At 30.4% G+C, this 19988-nt stretch overlaps 1 protein-coding gene across 1 annotated transcript; it reads left to right on the forward strand.

The window, feature by feature from the left end:
• The first annotated feature begins 8786 nt into the window (after positions 1 to 8786).
• Positions 8787 to 11004, forward strand: LOC107024614 (seed biotin-containing protein SBP65-like). Its single transcript, XM_015225603.2, has 2 exons — positions 8787 to 10394; positions 10511 to 11004. The coding sequence occupies exons 1-2, from the start codon at positions 8934 to 8936 to the stop codon at positions 10781 to 10783; spliced, it is 1734 nt and encodes a 577-aa protein (XP_015081089.1). The 5' UTR covers positions 8787 to 8933; the 3' UTR covers positions 10784 to 11004.
• The last annotated feature ends 8984 nt before the right edge of the window (positions 11005 to 19988 follow it).

Consider the following 19988-nt stretch of genomic DNA (forward strand, 5'->3'; position numbering starts at 1 on the left):
ATGCACGTTACTTCTGATCTATCCAAGCTTAACGCTCCAAATCCATATCATGGCTCCAATGGTATTACTGTTGGCAACGGTGAGTCCCTTAATATTTCTCACACTGGCACGGGTACCATTAAAACCCCCACCGCTATCTTTCACCTAGGTAACCTTACCCACGTCCCTTCTATTAAATCCAATCTCCTTTCAGTTCACCAATTCACAAAAGACAATAATTGCTCACTCTTGTTCACCTCTAATGATTTTCAGATCCTAGACAATACTACCAAGAGGGTGATTTTTCAGGGCCCCTGTGAGCATGGTCTGTACGTTCTTCCTGGCACAAGTTCGTCTGCCCACCCAGTTTCAGAAAGCGTTCCTGTGGCTCCGGTGGCTCTTTCGGCTGATGGCCACAGTCTGTTGTGGCACAGTCGTCTGGGTCACCCGTCTACTCAAATAATAAATTCTTTAATGTCTCAATTAGGTTTTTCTTCCATTCATGTAAACAATTGTGACTCCTGTTCAATTGCTAAATCTCATAAATTACCTTTTACTTTATCTGAGAAGCGTACAACTGCACCTTTTCAACTTATTCATTCTGACCTATGGGGTCCTACTGCTGTTCCTTCATTTGCTGGTTTTCGCTATTATATTTGTTTTGTGGATGATTTTACAAAATACACTTGGTTGTACCCACTAAAACACAAATCACAGGCATACACCACCTTTGTCACTTTTGAAAAAATGGTCAAAACACAATTCAATTCTCATGTTAAACTTTTTCGAAGTGACAATGGAAAGGAATATGTCAATAACATCTTTGGCCAGTTTCTGCAATCCCTGGGAATTATACATCAAACCTCCTGTCCATACACTCCCGAACAGAATGGGGTGGCTGAGCGTAAGCATCGCCATCTCATTGAAACGGTGGTTACTCTTCTACATCAATCTCATCTCCCTGTCTCCTTTTGGGTAGAAGCTCTAGCCACCGCAAACTACCTCATTAACAGAATGCCCAGTCACACTCTCTCCAACAAATCACCCTATCAACTCCTTTACCAAGAACTTCCCAATTATACCAACCTCCGCGTCTTTGGGTGTCTTGCCTACCCTTGGCTACGCCCTCATATTACTCACAAATTACAACCCCGATCCCGTCCTTGTATTTTTTTGGGCTATCATCCTACCTCCAAGGGTTATCGCTGTCTTGACCCACAAACTCATAAAGTCTACATATCTCGTCATGTCAAATTTGTCGAAAATGAGTTTCCCTACGAGTCTATTTCCTCCTCCACAAATACATCATTCATTGGCGTCCTTCCCCTTTTTCCAACATACTCACAGGGTCCCTCACCACCTTCCCCCACACCTCCACCCACTACCCAACCACCCCTCATCACCCCTTCGACCGTCACCCACAATACACCCGCAACCACCACCCACACTCACAACCAACCCGAACCACCCCATACCCACAACATCTCCAGCCCGATCCGTTTTGGGTCCTTCCCGGCCACCCCCGAATCACCACCGCCCGTGCCACCCCCCAATACTCATCCCATGTTAACCCGTGGCAAAGCCGGTATCTTTAAACCCAAAACCTTTCAGGCTACCATACTACCAAATACACCCCTTCCCGATAGTGAACCAACAACCTACTCTGTTGCCTCAAAAAATGCTTATTGGCGTCATGCTATGGATGACGAGTTTAAGGCTTTGACTGATCAGAAAACTTGGGTTCTTGTACCTAAGCCCCATGGGCGGCACCCAGTGGGCTGTAAATGGGTGTACAAAATTAAACACAATGCGGATGGCAGTATTTCCAGGTACAAGGCTCGTTTGGTTGCTAAAGGCTACAATCAGGAGTATGGGCTTGATTACTCCGAGACATTCAGTCCTGTTATTCGGCAGGAAACCATTCGCCTGGTACTGTCACTCGCCGTGCGCAACAATTGGCTCATCAATCAGTTGGATGTTTCCAATGCTTTTCTTCATGGCATGCTTGATGAAACTATCTACATGACGCAACCACCGGGCTATGTTGATCCCCGCTTCCCTCAACATGTTTGCAAACTCCAGAAGTCTCTGTATGGGCTCAAGCAAGCCCCCCGTGCTTGGTACACACGTCTGAAAACGTTCCTCCAGGGACTCGGCTTCACGTGTTGCGTACACGACACGAGTCTGTTTACTCGACATTCAGCACACGGTACAGTCATTCTTCTTGTCTATGTAGATGATATCATTATTACAGGCTCTACTGCAGCTCTCATTCAGGATGTCACTCGAGCTATGCATACTACCTTCAAAATGAAGGACCTTGGCCCGTTACATTATTTTCTGGGAATGGAGGTTTCTCGGACAGGCAGCGGCTTGTTTCTTCATCAGTCAAAATATGCTCGAGATCTGTTGCAGAAAGCTGGACTGGAAAAATGCACCAGTCAACCAACACCGATGGCAGTCTCTTCGTCTACGAATGGAGCCGACACCCCCTTTGCCGATATCACCCACTTCCGCAGCCTCATTGGGGCTCTACAGTATCTGGCCATTACCCGTCCTGACATCCAGTTTGCTGTCAACCGAGTTGCTCAGCGCATGCATCAACCAAGTGAACATGATTACCATTGTCTAAAACGCATTCTCAGGTACATTTTTGGCACTCTTGGTCGTGGTTTACTCATTCGACCCGGGGACTTGGAGCTTCGGGGTTTCTCAGATTCAGATTGGGCGAATGATAAAAATGACAGAAAATCTACATCGGGGTTTCTCGTTTTTTTGGGGCCGAACCTGATCTCCTGGTGTACAAAAAAACAACCCAAGGTCTCTCGGTCCTCGACTGAAGCTGAATACCGCGCCCTTGCTCTTCTTGCTGCTGAGACCATGTGGGTCACATATATTCTTCGCGAACTCCGCGCCACTCACACTGTTCCTGCTCTCTATTGTGACAACAAATCAACCATCTGTGTGGCCAAGAATTCCGTCCTACACACCAGAATGAAGCATGTTGATACCGATTGTCTCTTTGTTCGCGATGAAGTTCAGGCCGGCACCATGACTGTGCAGTATGTACCCACTGAAGAACAACCGGCTGATATTCTCACCAAGCCTCTCCCGAGCCGACAGCACGATTACCTCAGTTCCAAGCTTCCGTTCGCTTCCGCTCAGCTCAGCTTGAGGGGGGATAATAACAGATAGTATTAAATAAATAGTATTAAATAATATTAGTATTTACTGTGTACTAATCCTAGTCCTATTAGGATTAGTACTCCTTAATCCTAGTCCTATTAGGATTAGTACTCCTTCCTATATCTCCTATATATATCTCCCATGTATTCCCTTAACACTTTAATACAATCAATATTCCTTCAGATACAAATTATTTTTAAAAATATTGTGATTTTGACATTTTAAATAAATATTTTAAAGTATTGTTGTTTTGTCTAATTATGTTAATTATTATGACTAGATAGCTAATTAACTCTAAAAGGATGAAATAATTTTTGGATTATTTGATACAATGTTGAACGAAATTGAAGTAAATTTTCAACTTTATATAACATGCCTTCAAGTTAATTAGGTTTTTGCTCATCAAGAATTAAGAAAATACTTTTTTTGTTGTACATCCATCAATATAAAATTTGCGACGAATTACTTTATATTGTGAAACTTTAGTTTTAGTCATTTTTAATGGTCAGTCAAGACATTTAGAATTTGCTTTTGGAGAGAATTCATGTCTGTGAAACGATGTGCTAGAAAGCTTCTATCACATCCTTTCACTGACTTGAATTCCTTCCAGTGTCACATAGTAGAGTGTGACATCCCGCTACAATTTTAGCCATATTTCTTGTCCGAATAGGGGCAGAACGTTCTAGAGTTGTGCGGAGAACTCTAGAACCTTTTGGAAGACTCAAGAAGGCTAGGGAAGGTCCCAAAGTAGTCTAAAATTTTCTAGAAAGGAGACTAAAGTGTAAATATTTTAGGGACTTGTAAAGTAAATATTAATTGCACTTTAGTCCCTAGAAAGTAGTATAAATTGAGGTGCCCCTCATTTGCAAAGACATCAAGCAAGTTGTAAGCATTCTCCAATCATAATACAAAGCCTTCTTCCAAAGTTCTTTTTTATTCTTTCAGAGTTCTTTTTCAAGCATTCTCTTAGCGATCTAAGTCTTAAAGGCTTCCTTGAAGTTACAAGATCTTAAAAGATTAGTGATTAAGTCGTTGAGAGTTGCATGGAGTTCTTAGCAAATACTCTAAATTCGTGACAAGAGGGAATTAACTGGTTCTATATAGGGTAAAACAATAGATAGGAAAAGAGCATATTAAAATTAACTTAAAACTTTAAGAACTTTTTAAATTAAATTTAAAACTTTTTTTAATTAAGAGAAATGAAAATATTAAGAGAAGTGAAAATATTAAATTTGAAACTTTTTTTCTTTCATTTTTAGTGTTAAAATATGAGAAATAAAAAGAAAAAAGTTAGGAAACAAATAAAACTAAACTTTTTTGCTTTTGTATTGTAATTTTTTTTTGTAGTTGTAAAAGAAGAAATTTTATAAAAAATTTTTAGGAGAAAATGAGTGAAAAGTAACTTATACCATCAAAATAATAGATCAAAAAATAATTTTTTGAAAAAAAAATTAACTTTATTTTTTCACTCACTTTGAAAAATAAAAAGAATAATCAAAGTTACTATTTAAGCTCCAAAAATCACACCCCAATTCAATTAACAAAAATCACGCCCCAATTCAACTAACGTGGGCGTTATTAAGAATTACATCTCCTTTGAGTCTAAATTTTGAGCTCCTTTTTTTGAGCCTTTTTGGATTTAACGTGGCTTCAATTTTACTTCTTTTAAATATAAATTACCAATAAATATGTCTAGCAATTAGTTTATTTCTTGTTATAATTAATTCCTAGACTCATGTCCAAATAAAGTATTTTAATTTCTAAATTTATGAAAGTATATATGCCATTCTTAGATACTATTAGTTTTGTTCTCAAAGTGTTTATCTCTTTATGTACTGATGAACGTCATCATTTAGGATATTGTAAATTGACTTGATTTTTCTTAAAGCAAATTTTACTTGGATATATAAGTAAACAAATAAGAAGTTGGATCGTGTATATATCAGATAGATGCGATATTCTATTTTAAGATAAGAAGTTTATATCGCCAAATAAATGAGAAATATTGGATATATAAGTAAACAGACTTTACAAATTAGTGAAACATTTTAAAGTTGCGTGGACTTAGGCCCAGAATAAACAATATCACTAATAGGCTGGACCATTTTAAATGGTATTAGGATCGCTTCTATGTCAACCTTGTGATGCAAGCCAAAGTTCAACTGAGTTTAATTAGGCAAATGCCAGTAAAGCCAGACAAATTGAGTGGAAATCTTATCAACTAGTCATACATTTTAAAAATCGTAAGCCCCAAGCTTAAAACGTACAATATCACTTGAAGGGTAGGCCGTTACATGGAGAGCAAGGGCGGGTTTTGGATTGTTAAATATTGCATGAAATTTCTTTGAGAACCATGGATATGATAGATAGGGATAATAATGGGGCGGGGGGGATGTGGGACGGGGCAGATTTAAAGTCATGTGGGGCGGGTTGCGGAAATATGTGATTTTATGTGGGGTTAAACTTATTAATTTTTCACATGATATAACAGTGATAGATCATTAATATATTGAGATAATTTCTTTAAAGCTACTAAAATATTCAAGATAGTAAATGAAAATGATTCAATAAAAAATGGTTTAAAAAAAGTAATTTGATTTCTAACATGTTTCTCAATTGACCTCTAAAAAAATAAAATTTTAAGTCACTATCCTATTAAATTAATACAACTTCATGAAAAAATGAATATATTTATATAAATTTTATTTTTAATATCAAACTTAACTAGAAAAAAATTATATTTAAAAACTTATGCAGAGCGGGTTCATGTGGAACGGATCTATGCGAGGCGGCGAATTGAAAATGAAAAAAAAGTGTTATGCAGGGTGGGGCAAGACAAACTAAAACTTTTACGAGTTAAACTCAACCCAACCAACTAACGCTAACGATAGACTGTAATAGACAACTAATTGTAATTCTCTTACATTTTTAAGATGAAATATCGATTCATGAATAGTACTATCCATACAGAGCTATGAAGTAATTATTTTTTTTTTAATTGATTATGTTCTAAAGAATAGAGAAATGAAAGGTGATAAGTGTGTTTCAATGCATGGAAATAAAGGGACATTTCAAACAAATGAAGAGAGCTTAAAGGTGATAATTTAGTTTACTCACTTAATCGAACAAATCAGATTAAAATCTAAAAAAACAATCTTTTGGTAATGATAATTAAAATTATAGTAAAGGTTAATTTTATAGCATCAAATTTCATTCCTACTCTTTTTAATATAATTTTTGTGTAACTTTCTTGTGTATTGAAATATATAAAAATGCATTGAATTTTCCTGATCATTATGTTTTAAATTTCAATATTAACTTAGGATTAATTTTAATTTTTTCATCAAAAATCTTCTTATAATTACTAGAAAATAATTGTAGTTTGTTTTTAGCAAAAGTTTTTTTATAACCACCAGAAAAATATCATTATATATGAAGTATAATTAATATTTAGAGAAGTTCTTTACATAATTATAAAGTCATAACATTGCAAAATTTAAGTTTTAAATTATACGATAGTAACTTAGTTTGATATTTTAAAACTTTAAATTGAACTACTAAAAAATTATTATTTATCAATAAGATTTTCAAGAAGAGGAACCAATGTAATATATTGGAACAAATCACTATCATTTTATTAAGTTGAAGGAATCTTTTTTATTATATATAATAAAATATAATTATCTTTTTATATTGAATAACTATGTATTATATATATAAATTAAAAAAACATTTTAATAATCGCTCAAATAATTTTTAAAACTTGCTCAAATAATTTTTAAAATTTCCCCTTTTATTGTTTGACACTATCAATAATTGCATAAACTTTTTGACCATTTCTTAAAGAAATGATCATAAAGTTTATGCAATTATCGATACTATGTCGAACGATAAATAGGATAACTTTTCTATTTAATAGGACATATTTTCAAGTTAATGAGTTTCTTTTGCTGATTATAAGTTGAGCAAAAGTAGAACAACTTAATAAGATAGAGAGGCCTAAAGTCAATTTGTTTTTTTAAAAACTTAAATTTTTATTTTTTTGTTTTTTTTAATTTTTTTAGGTGTGAAGTCACAAATTACTACTAGTCAATTTGTTTTGAAAAAACTTTTTCTTAAAGATAACTATTAAAAGAATAGTTGACATTATTTTATACTAATAAATCTATTTAAAAATAATCAAAAAAAATTGGTAGGATTGTGAGTTTAAATCACATTATTATCTTTTACTTATAATATTTTTCATTATATTTTAAAATTTAAAAATAAATTTAAATTATCAATATAATAATTATTCTATATCTTATTTGACACCTTTTTTTAGTCTGACCTGAAAGAATGTTACTTATTCTAATTATAAATAACTTAACTTATAAGATCACTTTTTATCCTTAATAAATGTACATAAATATTAATATAATTAACTAAGATGGTCAATCAAATTTGAATAACTCACTCGAAAAGTCACTTCACTTGGACTTTTTAAAGTCATTCAACTTTGTTTAATAACTCATAAGTCATTTAACTATTAATATTTCACTAAGAAATTATTTAATTAATTTGAATAATTTTTCATTAAATTTTATTAAAATCTTATTTTTAAATTATATTTTTAAAGCATAGTATAATATCTATTTTAATTATCTTATCTATACCGCTCTAACTGTTAATTACATATTTTTTAAAAAGAACTCATAGTAGCAAATGACAAAAAGAATTCCCTTTTTAGCAATTGTTGAAACTATATATGCTGAAATATGATTATTATTTAGTTTATAAAAAAAAGGTTGAAATCGAGCAATAGGCCAAATGGCCAACGCAGAGTAGCAATCTTAACTTTTTATTTTAAAAAATAAAATAGTTCATAACAAAAAATGCATTTCAACGAAATTTAATAAAATAATTAAAATGAGCAACTTACTTTTTAAAAAAAGAAGAAGCTTAAAACAGTACTGTATCTCAATAAAAATTTAATTAAAACATTATTTAAATCTAGTTGGGTAACTATTTATTAAAATATCAATAATCGAGACTTTTTAAGTAAAATAGTCTGTATTGTGTAATAATTCATTATAAATATTTATTTTATTTTTAATAAAATAATTTATAATCACATAATTTTCTATTATTCATTTTAAATTATAAATTTTTTTAAAAAGAAATTTCTTAAATTTCATAATGAGTCAAATTATCGCATATAAAAAGAAAGAAATAATTAACTGACTTTTGAGTGATTTTCTAAATAATCTATTCAAAATTAAGTTATCACGTGAATTATTATCTCCATATATAACTATTAATTATATCTACTTATTCAATTATATAACTATTCAAGTATTTATTTATACACATTTAAAATTAAAAAATACAATTGTTTATTTATGCTAAATTAAGAGCTAAAAAACTTTTCGTATAAAATCAAACAGTGTCATCGAACTAGTTATACTCCACTTAGGATAACCTTTGGACAAAGCTATTTACACTTCATCATAATAACAGAAGTGATACACACGACGGCAAAGGCAACACGTTAGCATGTAGCTGCTGAGTCATGAAGTTTCTCAAATCAGCTATCTTTTTTCACCACGTTGCAATCACAAAATTGCTAACATTCAACCACTTGTCAGTTCTCAACAAATACTTATCACAATGCTACTCTAAATTTTCTCTAGTATAAAACACTCATTTTGTTCCTTGTAACCAAACTCATCATCATATCATCAATTATATAGAAATTTATTGTAATTTTTGTTTTGTTATCAACAACAATGGCTTCAGAGCAAGCGAGAAGAGAGAATGTTACTGATGAAAGGAAACTCCAGCTTGAGAAAGATAAAGTTCATAAAATTGCTAGTCATTTTGAGTCTCTAGCTGATAAAGTTCACGAGGATGCATCAACTTCTCCTCCTGATGTTGTTCATGTCAAGACTACTGTTACTGGTACTGTTCCTTATCAAGAACATCCATCGGAGAAACAACGATCATCTGATATAATCGATAAAACTCAAGGGAGTAAGCAACAGGTCTTCCAAGAGAAACCAGAAGGTGTTAGATTTGGAGTTCATGGCCAAGAACACGAAGAATCCGACATAAACAGGGGAAAACAGAGTGAAGGTGGTGTTGAAGAGACGAAAGGAGGTCCGTCGTTGGAGGAAATTTCTCAGTACAGAGCAATGGCACAGCAGAATTCGATGAACGCGATAAGGGGTGCTGAAGAGCGATATGAAAAGGCGAAGGAAATGGGTGGTTCGACATTGCAGAATGTTAAAGAATCTACAACTCATGGAATTGGTGCTGCGGGTACTTATGCAGCAGAAAAGGGTGCACAAGCTAAAGACACCATTACTCAGGGCCTTCAAAAGGGAACTCAGTATATTGCTGAAAAAGCTGGAGCTGCTAAAGACGTCGCGGTCGAGAAAGGCCAACAAGCTTATGCTGCAACCAAGGATACCCTTTCGGGTGCCGGACAAACTGCAGCTGAATCAGCTCAACAAGCTAAAGATTACACTATGAAAAAAGCAGGAGATACTAAAGATTACACAATGCAAAAAACAGGGGAAGCTAAAGACACCCTTTCGGGTGCCGGACAAACTGCAGCTGAATCAGCACAACAAGCTAAAGATTACACAATGCAAAAAACAGGGGAAGCTAAAGATACCCTTTCGGGTGCCGGACAAACTGCAGCTGAATCAGCACAACAAGCTAAAGATTACACTATGCAAAAAACAGGAGATACTAAAGATTACACAATGCAAAAAACAGGGGAGGCGAAAGATTATGTTGCTGAAAAAACAGGGGAAATTAAAGAACAGAGCAAAGGTGCAGCGAGTTATGTAGGCGAAAAGGCAGCACAAGTTAAAGATGTTACATTAGAAACAGGAAAAGGCGCGGTAGGATACGCAGGGAAAGTAGCTGGAACAGTGAAGGACAAAACGGTTGTAGCTGGATGGGGAGCTGCACATTTCACTGCTGAAAAAGCTGCAGATGCAACTAAAGCTATAGCTGGTGTTACTTCTACCGTCGCAGGGTACGCCGGAGGAACGACAGTGGCCGCAAAGGATTTGGTGGTTGATGCTGGAAAGAGAACAGTGGGATTTGCAGAGGATACGTTGGCTGCTGCGAAGGATTTTGTAGTTTCAGCTGAGGAAAGTGCAGCAGAGTATGCAGCTAGGAAAAAAGCAGAAGCAGAGAGAGAATTAGAAGCTAAGAAATTACAAGAAGACACCAAGGTAAACAAACGGTAATTGGATTTTTTTTTTCTTTTTTAAGTAATTAGTGTTGACCAATGGTACATTTTGATCAATGATTCATTCATCAAATCTTGTAATGTTTTTTTTTTGAACAGGGAGAAAACAGAGGAGGATCGAAGATTGATGAAAAAGAGCGTGGATTCAAATCCAAAGAGGAAACCGAAGAATCCTACTTCGAGGAACACGGAGGAGGGGGAAAAGAAAGCAGCAAGCCGGTGGAAGGTGCAGCGGTGGTGTTGCAAGCCATTGGCGAAACTATAGTTGAGATTGGGAAAACGACTACTGAACTTGTAGCAGGTCGCCCTCGAGATGAACCAGTTGAGGGAATTGAGGAAGAGTCTACTACTACCACAATGAAGAAAACTTGAGATGAACGTCATTTCGTTTTTGGTTTGATTTTCGATTTTCTAGCTTTTGGTTAAATGGACTATTGAATAATAATTAGCGCAAATCATGTAGAAACTGTGTTCTAGGTATGTTTTTGTGTTAATAATAGTGACTTGGTACTTTTGGTGCGTTACGTTAAAGTCACATTAAAGCCTCAAACTATGTATCGTTTCTTCTCTATGACTATACTCCCTTATTTCTATTTATTTTTCCACTTTAAAAGTTAACACATATATTAAGACACTAATTATTATTATAAGTTAATTATAATTTTATCTATTTAACTTAAAAGAATATACAAGTCTTTATAATAAATGTATTTTTTAATTTTAAAAAACATGCATTATAAATTAGTAGGACGATAAATTTTTTAGTAGTACTATAAATTTTTTAAAATTAAATAAGGACATATTAAAAAAAATTATTATTTTTTCTTGATTTTTTAAAATAGATGAGTAAATACGGACGGATATAAAAGAAAATATATACAAAGTAAATAGGGACAGGAGTATTAAATTTATACTACTCGTATGGTTCATTCATTTTTATGAAGTCCTTTTTTAGTTGTTAATGACCGTAGAACTCTAATTTAATTTGGTTTTAGGTATATACTGATAGGGTATTCATTGTTCTTTCATATGTTATGTGGTCTTGAACTTAAATGTGAAGACTAAATCTAGGGAAAATTACGCAAAATAATAATCATTTAATCTTTTTAAGTTAAAGAAAATTGTAATTTATCTTCACAATTTTTCAAATTTTTGTTATTTGTCTTATTTGTATTAATTTAGAAATTGTGTAAAAAATTTCTGATGGTATTAAATTCAGAATTTTATATATGTTTATTCTAATTATTTATATACCTTTTATCTTGTATATTGACAAGACAAATGAAATACATAAATATTCTAAATATAAAAATATATAATTTAAATTTTTAGATATAAAAATATATAATTTGTATATTCTATTGGTATATTAGTTAGTGGAATATACGAACGAGCAGAGTCTTCCTAGCAAATAAATTTATAATTTAAATTTTTAGATATAAAAATATATAATTTGTATATTCTATTAGTATATTAGTTAGTGGAATATACGAACAAGCAGAGTCTTCATAACAAATAAACTTATAAGATTGTGGAAATAAATTGCTATTTCTAATTCTTTTTCAAAAATATATATGCTATTTCTAATTCTTTTTCAAAAATATATACTTTTTTTATTGAGTGGTTTATATATATTAAAAAAAACACAGAAGTAAAATAGATGAAGTGCACATTTCGATAACTAACTAAAACTATTAATGACTCCAATTGTAAATAGATTTGTGAATATTTTTACTAATTAGAGTATTAAATTAGTGCAGAACTCTAATTAACATATTGGAAGACATATTTAGGGAGATCATTAAGTATATTAGAAATACTTTATCAACATATCGATACAGAGGGAACGCACAGGAAAAAATGTAAATAGTAATTTGTGTGTTGAACATAGTGTATTAGTATTTTAGGATTAAATAATTTTTGAAGTAATTCATAAAATAAAAGTAACTTTAACCAAAAATAATATTGAATAAGTTATTCTTATATATTATAAGTTATAATTGAGTTCATATACAAACATCCATTAATCTTTTGTGATCTTAAATTAAAATTGTATATATCTTTCAGTTTTTTTTGGTCTTTAATTAGATTATATGAGATGTTGAAATTATAGAATTGTCAAAACTAGTTAAAAGATAATGTTAAAAAGTATATACTAAAAAGAAAAATAAATTGAAACTTTGGAGTATTACTAATCTATGACTGCTTGAGTTTGCTAAATACTTTTTATGCCTTCACATTTCGTTTTTAAAGAGTCAAACAATTTAAGTATGATCGAAAATTTATAAATAGAGTTTTCAAATTTTTTAAATGAAACTATTGTATTTATAAACTGCGTAAAAAATAGTTACAACATTTTACAATTCAAAATATTTAAAATATATGAAACTTTTACAATTAAATATTTACTTTTTTAAATCCAGAAGAAGTAATAATTTAGGGTTTTTTTAATTATTATTTGTAGAGAGACAAATCATGTACTAAGCACGATATTAACACGTAATCATTATTAGTCATTTTGTCTGGCAGTTACTAAAGGACAAAACAATTAAAGTATTTGAAAAATAAATAATATTGCTTTAATCCTGTGACGATGTCTACTTTTAGCACGGGTTTTAGGTAGGATTATGGAATATTTTTTAGGGTTTTTGGTGCCTAATATTTAATTATTGTTAAAAAACATTATTTTAATCTATCATTGACTAGGGCAACGTATTAAATGAAACCTAATGATATGTTAATTTCATTTGGTGTCACTATCATAGGATCTTTGTATCCATTCTTTATTTTATCCACAAATTAAGTTTATCGTACAATGTGCTATATATGTTTATAGTAGTTAATTTTTTTTAATATATATCTATTTGAAAAACTAATAAAAATTAAAATATAATTAACAATGCATCCATAACAAGCATATGATTGCTATTAAAATAACAAGCATATGGTTGCTAATTAATAGAATATATTTTTTTAAATAAAAAAATAAAGAAGTGAAGCTAGCTAAGTACTATATGCATGGTTTGGATAATGTTAGTACTATTTAGTTAAGAATTGTAACGTAGGTAATTACCAAGGAAGATGTAGTAAAATTGTTATCTAAATAGTGAGAACACTAAAAGCAATAGTTTAGTATCCACCAAAAATATTTATTTTATAAGAATTTAACTAATATATATCAAGAGTGTATAGAAGCTGAAGTGTGTGATCATCTTATCTAAAAGTTTAAGATGTTAGAAAGAACATCTACGAGTCTGATTCTTTTTCATATCAAGCAAGTAGGATTTTTTTTTGATATGGGTGACCTAGGACCTTTGACTACTCTGATATCATGTTAAAGTGTATAATCACTGCATTTAAAAGCTTAAGCTATTAGAGATAACACATTTTTATTAGTTAATTATATTTTTAACGATGAGAAACAAAGGCTCATTTCACAAATTAAGGACAATTCTCATTAAAAATCATCTCTCATCTTATAAGTTACACGATGGATACATGCATGATGCTATTTTTCTCATATTATTTCATGAGATCTTGCAAAAATGCGTCGATAAGATATGACAGAGACATTTTTAGAACAAAAAAAGAAAAACGGGACACTTTTTAAAGGAATTAGAGAAAACGAAATTTGTAAAAGCAATTAATGACTCCCACCTTCTTCTCTCATGTGCTATATATGCTATGCTCGGATCCTTCAAAAATATCATGCAGGGCCCAACAAAAATTATGAGTACATTTTTGAAAGATTCGACACAGATATGATATAGACGTTTTTAGAAGATTCAAGCATCATATATTGGGCACACTAGTTAGTTGGAGCCAAAGAGTGATGTTGAGGGTCAGGTCCACCAGGTGCAACTCTATCTGAACCGCCTTTTAAAGATCGCCTCGTATACTCCTCAATCTCCCTTAGGCTAAATCCAGCCTTACTAAGAACAAAATGGCTATCATATTTGTTTTGAACAACTTGAAGATCATCAAGAATACGACCCTCCAAAGAAATAAAGTGACAAAAAAGGAAAATAACCATGAAGAGGATTAGTAACATTTTTGATGGTGAATTAGCCATATGTGAAGATTAATTAATTAAGCAAAGAAAAATTAGTGAAGGGTTTTTGGCTAATTTTGAGTTGTAAGAGGGTGTATAAGTGTTGTTATTGCATGGAGATTATGATGGATAATTCTATTTATAAGGAAGAAAAAGGGATATTTTATATGATGATATTGATAATGGAGATAACATGCATGATCAAAATTAATTTTGTAGTTTAGTGGACTAAAACAGACAAACACCTCCAGCATGGATTCTCCAATATCATCTAAAAGATTTTAATCTTTACTAGATTTTTTAATTGAAATCTTTATAATGATTTTATTTTTTCTAATATATTCAAATGGTAGAATTCCACTTCTACTCCATCAAATGAAAGGAAAAAAAAAACATAACCTAGGATAGATCATAGATGGAAGCTTTGTCAATTTAGTAGAACCTATGTAATTGTGTGATTATTATACCTACTATGATTACTTCTTGTGGCTTTCTCTTTTTCTTCTTTTAGATGCAATATAATTTATCAAGTCAAAATTAAGGAGTTGAAAATGTACCATAAGGAACGGAAACGATGTCTTGACTAAACAAAGAGTTGCTTCAGTAAAAAGCGTTGTAATGGCGAAGTTAGAAATTTTGTTAAGAATGTGCAAACTATAGTATATACTGTATATATAAGTTGTTTTTAACCTATAATATTATTTTCTTTACGCAAGAAACAGTTTTTGGACGATCAGTGTTCAAATGACCACCTTAGATCGATGTAGCTACACCATTGCTATATGGTACACCATGTATCAAATATTTATAAGATTTGAGAAACTTAAACCAACACTAAATATTCCCTCCATTCTAATCTAATATTTGATATATTATGAATCCGCGTGAAGTTCGAAGAGAAATAAAGATTTTTGAAATTTGTGATCTAAAACATGTTTGTACTAGTGTAACGATAAACATTTTGAAATTTGTTGCTTCAAACGTACCATAATATTGTTATGGTTATAAAAATCACTATCAAGAGTTAAATGAGAAGAATACAATCGATACACTTTTTCATTTATTTTCAAAAACGAACTAAAGATATCACATAAATTAAAACAGACTAAGCGATTTGTTTGCTTTAGCATGAGTCATTTGAAGCATCAAGATAAGATTCTCCCCCTCTAAGAATATTAGGACACCACAAAATGAGTCATTTCTTCTTTTGCTGCTAATTAAAGAGGAATAAATAGAGGCTAAAATTAAAACAAACCAAATGTTAGCCATAAAGGTTTGATATTGTGAATTTTTAATTCAAAGTCAGCCTCTTTTGCCTTGGTTTAAAGTTATATATAATTTTTATAATATAGTTAAAGGAACAAATTTTATTGTTATGTATAATGACTTTTTATTAAAGTTATATCAACTTGTTGCCCTACAAAAATACCCTACTATTCTAGTTAGCTCCTATGCCTCTCAACAAAATATGAAAATTTTCTTGAAAAAATACAGTTATATCTTTTGACTAAATAAATTTCCACATGATCATGTTACTTTTATTTAACCTCATCTCATAGTAATCATAATCATCTCTATCCAATTCCATGGTGGATAGTGTTTAAATCTTTCAAATCAGTAATAATGTTATAGAATTTGTAATCATCTCATTAAATTTTTTAAAACATTTCTTTTAATTATCTGTTTTAATTATATGATGAAATTAGCTCATAAAATACGATATATTAAATTCACTCACATTTTTATCCAGAGTTATTTTAACAATCGATTTCAAACCCTAATAAAAGGGCTAATTTGGGCCAATCTAAGTATCTAGCTCAAATTAATCCATAGGTCAAAATATTTCTAAAAAATTAACTTTTTTTTTGTTTGTTTAATATGACATATACAATCTTAATTATTGGACAAGTTGAACTACCAACCATTCTAAAGTACTTAGCTCATTTTAATCTAAGCAACATTTATGCGTTTATTAATTTTAACTCGTTTTGATCAATTCAAACATAAACTCAGTTAAACTCGTTTATTTGGATAACGTATCTAATCAGATTTCCGATTAGGATAACCTATAAAAGAATCTTTTATTGGTTGGACGGCCCCTTAGTATATATTGGCAGTTGGCTTAGCCAACATTCATTTGACAAACAGTTGCAAATAGACAAATTTAACCGTCTATTGCTCCTAAAGTTTGTATTAATTTTTTATACATTAATTATTTGTCCTTCACTATTGCATTATCCTAAAATAGAATTTTAAAAAAAGGAACTTTTTTTTAAAAAAAAAATATATAAACATAATGGGCACCAACATTGCTTGTAGTTTGTACACATGGTCTTGAAAAATGCTAATTAATTTATATTTTATACACTAAATATATGATAAGACAGACATTTTATCATGCCTTGGCGGCGCCATTACTTATTATTTTAAGTTCAACCATCATTCAATTAGCCAATATATTTATTTTTAGTATTTTTATTTATATTTTAGAACTTTATTTGTGCAACAAAAAAAATTATTTATTTTTAATGAAATAGGCGTGGCGCCACGTCCTCGATACTTCTTTTAGATTTATTGATAGTGAGTTTCACATGACATGTTGGCATCTTTCGGTTATCAATGGACTCGATTAATAATTATTTTTAACGATAATAAATATAATATAATCAGGTAGATTTAAAATTGAAATTTAAAGAATAATATGAAAATATGTATGTCATATTGATGACAGGGGTAAAGTTAAAATTTTCAATAAGGGAGCTTAAAATTTATAGAAATAAATATATAAAGTAATTGAAAGAAATTAAAATTATTATATATACATATAAAATTATTTTAATTATGTATAAATAATATAATTTTTCGCCGAAGAGGATTCAGATATATCTGGTCGATGAAGCTCATGGGATAATATATTAGCAAGAAAAAAAATAGTAGAACATGAGAGCGCCGACTTTCACATGTCAATTTCATGTGGATTTTGTTCTAAGGTTAGTTGTACCAATTTCTTTATATTCAATATTTATTTCATTCTTATGTATTTTGGTAAAGTGATTAAGTCATTTCATTCGTTCCGAAAGATTGCGATGAAGTGATTAAATAGTTTTTTATTTTTAATGATAATTTTTAAATTTAAATTTTAAATATAGAATTGTTTCTGATTTCTGATAGAAAGCGTGTTTATGCATAAAATGAACCTCCTAATTAATATAAATTTAAATTAATTAAATTCTAAAATGAATATCTCAAACCAGATGAGAAAAATAAATAAATAAAGATTAGGTCATGTATTATGAATAAGAATATTTATTAAAAATAAAATATTTTCCTTGAAATAGTCATTTAATGCCTATTATTACTCGTTAACGTATTCATTACTATTTGATTAATATTTCAAACAATAAAACAATTCGTATACTACTGTTCACAACATACATATATATATATACATACACACTTATCAAAAATTTATTACGCGGAATCTTATTCTTTTAGAACGAGTTAAAGGCGTAGGCATTATTGGGAGAGACGAAACATTAAATTAGGTTTATCGGGATCAATGCTACGAGCTTTCGGAATAAAATGAGATGAGTGTTACGACAAATTTGATTGGCAGGTTCAATGGCAACAAGAAGGGGATTCATTAGCTCGTTATTTAGTATGAATCAGTGAAATGACAGAATCCATAAAGATTATTCAACATGCTCTAGAAGGAATTCTAGGAGGGCCTTACGAAAATTTAGAAATGCAACGTTTTGACAGATTAAAAGATCCTGAATGAAATGATTTTGAATATCGATTTATTAGTAAAAAGCCTTCTCCAACTTTTGAATATCTTGTATGTTCTCAATTTATGTAATACTATTTAAATTTGATTAAGATTTTAAAAAATATATAATTTAAAATAACATTAGACATTATATGGATACCTATAATTTCATTAAAAGAATTTCAAAGCGAAATTATTTTGTAATCATAGAAAAATGATATTATTTTTATATCGGATAAAAGAAATTATTAGAAAATTATAACTAGTGTTTCTTCTGTTTCAAAAAGAATTTAACAAATAAAGAAGATTTTTTAATTTTGTGATTCTAAACTAAAATTATACTAAATATATCAAAATACTCTTTAATTTTATGGTCTTAAATATATCATATGAAAAATTAAAATATTATCAATAAAAATTTATTTTTAAAAAAACAAACTTAAAAAAAATAATAAAATATTCTTTCTTAAACGAAGGAGGAACCAAAATATAGTATGGATTAGGCATGTGATAAGGCCCCTAGTTAGATTAGGGTTTAAAGCAATTAATTAACTTCAATTTGCTGGTGCTGAGCTGGGGATGACTTTGGTAACATCATCAAGGGTGTCATAGATCATAAATTTCATTCTCACTTATAGTTTATATTATCTACTACTTTCTCCGTCTTAAAAATATATTTTCGTATTTATTTTTGAGAGTCTAAATTACATAAATATTGAACAATAATATATCTGAATATATATGTTTTAATTATAAAATTAATATAATTTATAATTTATAATATTTTTTATATAACTTTTTTAATATTTTAATTAACTTTCAAAAAATAAAATAAAACAAGAAATTTAAGACGTTTGAGTGATTAAATAAATAAATATCCTATTCTTGCGTCGAGTCGTATCACACAAAGTTGCCTCTTTAATTTGTTCCGTTTGAAGAATAGTGGCTTGAAGAGTCAAAGTTTGAAACTAAAATATTGATTGTAGTGTCCTTTTTGCCCCTTCAAATTAAAAGAATGTAACATACATACTAAAAAAGATTTTTACTTTACACGACGTATCAATCGGATACACCAGTTTATACAATGTATTGATTATGTATATCACTTTATGTGATCTATCGATCGTATGATTTACGTTACGCAATATATCGAGATATTGAGTGATATATATATCCGAAATATTGAGGTATGTATTCAAAACAGTGACGTAATCGTCGAGATGTTTTAGGATGTATTTGAATTCTATTAAATTTAAGAGATTTTTACTATTTGAAAAAGAATAGAGATAGGATGTAATTAATTCAATTCTATGAAGTTTGTATAAAATCTACTACTCCTTCTGTCCCTTTTTACTTGTCCACTTTTGAATTGGCACACCTATTATTAAAATAATTAATGACGTAATGAGTTTACCATTTTACCCTTATTAATTATGAAGTAGATGAAAAGTTCTATATTTTTCAAAGTAATTAGTTATTTAATTGTGGGTATAGTAGGTACAAAAAATTATCTTTTATTGATTTGTCAAAATAGACAAGTAATTAAGGACAACTATAAAAAGAAAAGTGGACAAGTAATTAGAGACGGAGGTAGTATTAAAAATGGAAAAGATGCAATGTCCTAGACTCCTCGTACTAAATGAAATTGAGCAAATTAGCTTTCTATTATGACAAAACTCACACATTTTTGTTGTCCAATATTTGCCTCAAATATGCTTTTATGTTAGAGGAACTTTCACATAATCCAGTTAAAAATA

The sequence above is a fragment of the Solanum pennellii genome, chromosome 7 (genome assembly GCF_001406875.1).
Source record: "Solanum pennellii chromosome 7, SPENNV200".
In the NCBI taxonomy this organism is placed as follows: Eukaryota; Viridiplantae; Streptophyta; class Magnoliopsida; order Solanales; family Solanaceae; genus Solanum; species Solanum pennellii.

What these genes read in the sequence shown, in the direction of transcription:
- LOC107024614 (XM_015225603.2), top strand. Translation starts at nt 8,934, where the DNA reads ATGGCTTCAGAGCAAGCGAGAAGAGAGAATGTTACTGATGAAAGGAAA. An exon ending in AATTACAAGAAGACACCAAG is followed by an intron (nt 10,395 to 10,510) that starts GTAAACAAACGG and finishes TTTTTTGAACAG; the next exon opens with GGAGAAAACAGAGGAGGATC.